This window comes from Passer montanus, unplaced genomic scaffold (genome assembly GCF_014805655.1).
Source record: "Passer montanus isolate IOZ18808 unplaced genomic scaffold, ASM1480565v1 scaffold15, whole genome shotgun sequence".
NCBI lineage: Eukaryota > Metazoa > Chordata > Aves > Passeriformes > Passeridae > Passer > Passer montanus.
This window is the reverse complement of record NW_024362051.1, coordinates 8,311,990-8,319,341: the sequence shown is the minus strand read 5'-3', so window position 1 is coordinate 8,319,341 and position 7,352 is coordinate 8,311,990. Positions and strand designations below refer to the sequence as shown.

Sequence of the window (7,352 nt, the reverse complement as noted above, 5' to 3'; positions counted from 1 at the left end):
TTCTGGGTTTATTATTTTTACTTTTGTGTCCGTTTGCATTTCCCCCCATATCTTCTTGGAAACAGCTGAATGGATCTTGGGGCGTTTCCATCCAGGATGAAAGTCTGTCTTTTCTCATGGTGAAGTCATATTCTCTTTGGTGAAGCTCGCTGGCAGCAGCAAACACAGCACCAGCCCTGTGCCCGGGACCCACCACCCTTTCCTGTCACCTTGGCCCTGGGGGTCTCAGCCCTGGAGGTCTCCAGCCTTCCTGTCCTCATTCACCACGCCAGGGGACCCAGAGAGCCCCGGACCCCCTTCTCCTCAGGGAATTAAACCCGTCCCGGACACCCTTTCTCAAGGCCACAAACAGCGCGGACTCCCCTTCTCCTCATGGTACCAAACCCCCACAGACCACTCTTCCCAGTGCATCAACCCCCCCAGGACCCCTCTCCTTCTAATGGCACCAACCCCACCTCAGTCGGTTCTCCTCACGGCACCGACCTCGGGACCGGACCCCCTTGTCATCTCATGGCAGCAAATTCCCTCCCAGTCCCTTCTCCTCATGGCACCGATCCCCGGACCGGACCCCCTTGTCATCATGGCACCAATTCCCTCCCAGTCCCTTCTCCTCACGGCGCCGGCCCCCGCCCCGCGCCAGCCCCTGGCGGCCCGCAGGTGGCGCGCTGCCCCCGGCGGCCGCGGGCCCCGGGAAGATGGCGGCGCGTGTGGGGCTGTGTGATAGCCGAGCCGAGGGCGGCAGAGAGGCCGGGGCACCGCGGCTGAACGAGGTGTTCGCTGTGAAACGGGACACGAGTGGATTCATTCACCCTAAAATTAACAAAACACCAGGAGTTCAAGGAACGCCCAGGCACAACTCCCGCCTTACCCCGCGGCAGAGCTGTGGAGGCATCGGCACCGTTTGTCTCACTAAAATAATGTCCCCTGAGGAGCCGTCAGGGGCAGAGACACAGCTGAGGGGACAGAAGGGGGACATCTCCGCTCCTCTCCATCGTCATCCCTTCGTCCAGCTCCACCATGGTGTGAAAGCATCCAAAAGGACCTTTTAATTTTCCTTTCCCCATCCAGCAGCCTGCCCATCTGGGCAATGAGGAGATTGAAGCTGTTCTACTGGTGAAATGCCCTGTTTTGGTGCATCCTGGAGCAGTGCTTGGCTGCTCCTCTTCTGGGGCCATGAGCTGTCCCCCTTGGCTGCTCCTCGCCTTCTTTCCAACCCATCCATGGGACAGGCTGGGAGGCAAGTGAGGAACAGCCTCCCAACCGTGTGAGCAGGGATGGGGATAAGGATGGGATGGGGATGGGGATGGGGATGGGAATGGGGATGGGATGAGATGGGGATGGGGATGGGGATGGGTATAGGGATGGGCATGGGGAAGGGGATGAGGATGGTAATGGGCATGGGGATGGGGATGGGATGAGATGGGGATGGGATGGGGATGGGAATGGGCAGGGAACCAAGGGCAGCCCTCACACAGGCATTGCAGCACCTCTCTCCGTCAGAAGCACAACCCACAGGAAACCAGACGGGGCAAAATAAAAACCAGCCATTTCATGTGGTTAGCAAAGAATTGCGGATGCTCTGGCTGGGCTCCTCGTTTTGCTTCTAACATGGCCAGTGAATACTTCCTCAATGCTTTTCAAAAGTGCTTTGAGATCCTTCCATGAAGGTCAGCACAGTGATAGCAAAAAGTCCTCAGGCTCCCGGGACTTCTTCGCCCCTTCTGAGGACATTTCGGCAATAAAGCACATGAGTTTGCATCAGAATGATGCAGAGCTCTTAGTGCTGAGAAATCAAAGCAAGAACAGCTCCAAAGCATGTTCTGCACACTGCAGTGTGTCAGCCACAGCTCTCGCCCTCTGGCTGGGGTGAAAGTTTGGGTGAAATGAGGAGACAGTCAATAGCATGTGGTTCCTCACCCAGCATGTACCAAAAAAGACAAAATTAAATTTTAAAAAAAAGTAAGCAGAACATTCAGTTGCTGCTTCAGAATAATTTCCTGGATTGTATTGACATTTCTACAGAGCTTTGCAGAAAGAGCTTTTCAGAGGATTTTACAGAGCCACACATGCCTTTAGCAGAGCCCACACATCCATTCTGCTCCGAGATGCAGGTTTGCAGCATGCTGCTTTCCTTGGAAATTGAACAGGTCTCTCCAAGAGCAGGATAAAACTACTTGTATCTCAGTGAAAAAGACAGATTGTGCTTCAAAAGCGTTATCTTATGTGTGTGTGTGACTAGGTGCACCACAAATGAATAAAATACAAAAGTTCCCAGAAGAAAAGAGGTTAATAAGATGCATATGTTAAACACCAAACTTATCTGAGAGCCTTCCCATGCAGCTGGGGAAGTCACCAAGGAGACCATATCTCAAAAGAACAGCTCCACAGCCATTTTTTCAGAAACTTAGGAAATATCCTAACTCACAGTCCTGCAGTAATTGTTCTCTTTGCTGTAGCTAATTTTCAGTTAGTTTGTCTTTCAAAATCCATGGAGGCCATTACACTATTTTGTTACATCTCGCAAGAGGCTGAAATCCTTAAAACTATGTTAGTTGATCATTCATCAAACCCTATTTTACAGTATTTCTGGGGACTAATATTTATTAACAATATTCGAGCGTTTGTACAATTTCCCATTTTAGTACATCAGAAGCAAGCAATGCCAAATAGGGTAGGAATGACCGAAACCTGACACAGAGGCTGTGCTTTTCCTGCCCCAAAATCCCATTCAGTTCTACCTGGGCAGACTGAACACATCCCACCTGGTTTTCACACACACAGCTCTTTCACCCCTATTTCTGACATGCTTTTTTAAAAAAAACTCTTTCTTTGTGTATTTTTGGCGATCAGCACTCCTGAACTGGAAATATTTTTCTGAAAAGGTGCTGAGGAGCCACGGGAGCCTGTATGTGCATGTGCCCCACCATCTTAAGCTGCCCCAGGGAAGGTTTAGGTTGGACATTAGGAAGACTTTCTTCACAGAAAGGTAGTTAGGTATGGGAATGGACTGCCCCAGGAGGTGGTGGAGTCACTGTCCCTGGAGATGTTCAAGGGAAGACTGCACGTGGCACTCAGTGCCATGGCCCAGTGGGCATGGTGGTGTTTGGTCACAGGGTGGGCTCCATGAGCTCTTTTCCAGCCGGTGGTTCTGTGACACTGTGATCCATTCCTCCGGAGCCACGGGTGGCTGAAGCCGTGTGTCACTGCAACCTCCCCTGGGTGTCACTGCAGCCCCCCCGAGTGTCACTGCAGCCCCCCCGGTGTCACTGCAGCCCCCCAGGTGTCACTGCAGCCCCCCATGTGTCACTGCACCCCTCGGGTGTCACTGCACCCCCCCAGGTGTCACTGCAGCCCCCCCGGTGTCACTGCAGCCCCCCAGGTGTCACTGCAGCCCCCCCGAGTGTCACTGCAGCCCCCCCCGGGTGTCACTGCAGCCCCCCCGGGTGTCACTGCACCCTTCGGGTGTCACTGCAACCTCCCCTGGGTGTCACTGCAGCCCCCCTTCGGGTGTCACTGCAGCCCCCCCCCGGGTGTCACTGCACCCCCCGAGTGTCACTGCAGCCCCCCCCACGCCCAGCTCCCACCGCCGCCTGGCCCCGCCCACAATGACATCATACACAAGGACCCTGCCCTCCATGCGGGCCCCGCCTCCCGAGGGCGTGGTTGATGCCCAAGCTCCGCCTCTCGCCCTCGTGGCGCGGGGCGGGGCGTGCGGCGCCTGCGCAGAGCGCGGAGCTGCAGTCGAGGCGCGGGCGCGGAGCCGGTGGCGGAGGCGGGCCGAGCCCGAGGCGAGCCCCGCGGCTGTTCGCGGGCGCGACTGAGGCGGCAGCGGCGGCTCCTGCCTGCAGCCTCCCCTGGGCCGGCGAGGGGCTGCCGGGGAGGGGGCCGCGGCGCCGCCCCCGCCTCCTCCCCTCGCCTCGCCCCGCCGGAGCTCCCCCGTGGTGGCGGGCGGGCGGTATGAGCGCGGCGCTCTGAGGGGCCGGCGGAGCTCGGCTGCCCCCGAGCCGCCTCCCCCGGGAGCCGCGGCGGCGGATCGGACTCGGCTGGGACCTGCCATGACTCCCCTGGCTCCTCCCATGGCATGAGCCCGGGCTCTCCTCCCCGCTCCGCCTGCTTTTGGTCTCTCTCCGCTCCCGGGCTGTCAGATGGGATAGGACACACCCGGGCGTGCGGGGCTCGACGCTGCCGGGGCGAGGCGGCGGAGGCAAGCGGTGACGGCCGTCGGCTCGCCTGGAGTCGAAGATGAGCTGGCGGTGCGCTCGCCAGCACTGGAACGGCGGCTCCTCCGTGCTGCTGCTGCTGCCGCTGCTGCTGTGGCACGGCCGGGTCCGGCCGGCCGGCGCCGACAACGCCAGCCAGGCGTACTACACCGCGCTGATCAACGTGACCGTGCTGAGCCCCGAGCGCGGCGGCCCCACGCTGCTGCGCATCGACCGCGGCCGCTACGGGCAGGACTCCCCGAAGGTGGAGGTCAAGGGGCTGCTGGTGGCTCCCGTCCCTATCAACGGAGGTAACGCTTCCCTCGCTCGCTGCCGGGTGGTTGGTCCTTGCCTGGGCTGGGCAGGCTTTCCTAGAGAGCTCTTGACAAACGAGGAGGAAGAGCTTGCCCAGAGGGAAATAAAATAAATCCGTGATCTGAGAGTGTTGGCTTGAATAACAGCTCAGCAAAGCATAAAGTGCTTTCCAGCATGGATCCCAGTAGATTGGGTGTATTGAGCGGTGAAGGTGTTATTCCTTAGCTAACTACAGAGAGGGTAGCGGTAGTTGACAGTCCTTGGTTACAGCATCGCCTTGAATCCCAGAACAGCTGCATAGCCATCTCGCTCTGCATCTGGATAGCTGTGGCAGCTGTGTGAAGTCACAGTTGCTCAGTGTGCAGTTCTTAAAAACACTGTTTAAGGTGCCCATCAAGACTTGGAAGGACTGAAGCTACCAAGCTGTTGCTCCTAGAGCCAGCCCAAAATGTGCTTGCTTGCAGTACTGAACACTGGATAGAATGTCCAAATCAGCTTTCTTTTAATTAAGCGAAGCTGTTGTCCATCAGTTCTTCTTTTGGTAAATGTTGGGGTTTATAGAGAACACTAATTGGAACAGCTGAGAGTATTGTCATGATTTTTGCCTGAAGTGAAACCAGTATCATCAGTAATAGTGATGTAGTTTTAACAGTATTTTATTTCCAAAACCATTCTTGACATTATCTAAACTGCCATCTTTAAGAAATGGGCCACTTGATGGAATACAGTGGTCCCAACCTGCCTCCTGGACAGTAAACATCTGAATAATGTATTCAGTGAAATATTGTAGTCAGTTAAAACTAGAGTCTAAGTGGTGCATACTAAGAGTGTTTTAGAAGAACTGATAGCACAAAACTACTGTATTATTAGAAGCTTTAGAGAATTTGCCAAATCTTAAGATCAGGAAAATACTTTGATACTTTTTCAGAACAAATTCATTCTGCTAGGCAGCCTCTGTAAGCTTCTGGTCTGGTTGGATCAGGCTGTGCATCAGCAGGTGCTTGCCAGTCTCAATGGAGCTCTGCAAAATAGAACTAGAATATATTAATAGGGTCGATTTTGGGGTGGAAGGATGAGGGAGCAGAAATTGTTGAGGAAGTCTGCTGTAAAATGATTTTTATTTGTACTTCAAATCCTGTCTCTCAGCTAACATTAAATATGTTGCAGTCATTCTTCTGCTTCCTGATACTCCTCACATCCCCACACAACCCCCTTGAAATCAGGACTCCGTCCTGAAAGTTTTAGGCATGTAAACACTGTTACTGCAAGTAGTATTTTAACAGGTTTTAAACTACTGCCTTTTAAATACATGCAAGATATCAAAGCACTATATTTTTTTTTGAGCTGCTTTGTTTGTCAGGAAAAACTTTTGATACTAATTTCTTTTAATCTGCCTCTGTAACTTTTTCTGCTTTCTTTTGATATGCCTTCACTAAGGTGCAATTTAAACACTGAGGGAGGCTTTGACAGCATTTTCACAGGCAGCTGATAATTCTCAGAGCTAAATAAAATTATGAATAGTCTATAAACAGTATTTTTATATCTGCTGCTAAGTACTGTGATGAATAACTTTCTTGAGAAAGCAGTGCAGGAAGTGTGAAAATGTCAGACCTGACATGGTTTGACATAGTGCAATTGTTAAAACTTTGTTAGCAATTTTGGGGGAAATTCAGTTAAAGCAAGCACAAGAGTAGTTGTTTTCCTTATTCTTAGAGACTCTGAATTGTTCTGTGTAGATTGTTATATACTTACATTTTATTTGAATTTTGCTGATGTGCCTGTGGTTTTAAAATGTTTCATGTAGTAAGAAATAGTGGAATATTTATGCTTTTAGTTAAGCTGTTCTTGAACATCTGCTTTTTTATATTCAGATTTGATAAAAAATGATGCAGTCTTACTGAAAGTAATTGCCTTCATGTTTTTTTAATCAGCCTGTTAATATTGTTGGTGAACTCTCTTGCATATTTTTTTCTAATAGCTCTAAACATGAGTAGCTGCCAGCCACTGCTCTTAGAGCAGTAAATGCTGTACCCCAGTTTTCATGTATCCTCAGAAGAAAAGGATTCTGCAATTGTTAGCAACTTTATTTGAAGATTCCTTGAATTTGAAACTGCTGTGATGTCAAACATTCACCCATTTATGGGCTGTCTTCGAAATGTTCACAAATGTGGGTGATCTGTTAGCACCTTGATGGCATGGACTGTTTTAGAGCTGAAGTGTCCTTAATTTCACATTTTTGCATGCTCTGTGAAGAATCACAGAATCACAGAATGGTTTGGTTTGGAAGGGACTTTGAAGATGATAAAGTTCCAATCCCCCTGCCATGGGCAGGGATGATTTCCACCAGACCAGGCTGCCCAAAGCCCTGTTCAGCCTGGCCTTGAACAGTTCCAGGAATGGGGCATCTTATCACATCCCTTACTCATTGCCTGCAGGGAGATAAATGAGTTTACTAATTCCAGATTCAGGGCCTATGATCTGCTGCTGACCACACACAATTTGTAATTTTAAGTGTTCTGTGATGCTTTTGACTTCTGTTCTTGAATATGCCTAATATTTTATGTTCTGCTTTTTGAAGATGCCAGCTCCATGTGGTCACCCATCCTTTAAATCCCAGTGCAGCATGATAGTCGATCACTTCTCCTGTTTCTTTAGCAGGATTTCTTTAATGGAATTCAACCATGTCATGTTAATACATGTATTAAAACCCTTTCTGTGTTCTTTTTATAGAGCTTGTATGAAACTGATAGGGGCTTTCAAAGGCAGTGTTCCCCTGGGAGGGGGGTGGCAGTAACTGGCATGACCGCCTGTGAATGTGACTTGTGAAAGTGCAGCTCC

At 51.2% G+C, this 7,352-nt stretch overlaps 1 protein-coding gene across 5 annotated transcripts in view; it reads left to right on the top strand.

Annotated features, from left to right (window-relative positions):
* Positions 1 to 3,763: 3,763 nt before the first annotated feature.
* RNF130 (ring finger protein 130) overlaps positions 3,764 to 7,352 on the top strand; it is a 54,080-nt gene continuing 50,491 nt past the window's right edge. For 4 of the 5 annotated variants that reach the window (XM_039701228.1, XM_039701231.1, XM_039701227.1 and 1 more), the window contains exon 1: positions 3,764 to 4,510. In XM_039701228.1, the coding sequence (XP_039557162.1) occupies positions 4,243 to 4,510 (268 nt within the window). In that variant the 5' untranslated portion in view covers positions 3,764 to 4,242. The remainder of the gene's footprint in view (positions 4,511 to 7,352) is intronic. The other variant, XM_039701230.1, reaches the window with a different exon arrangement.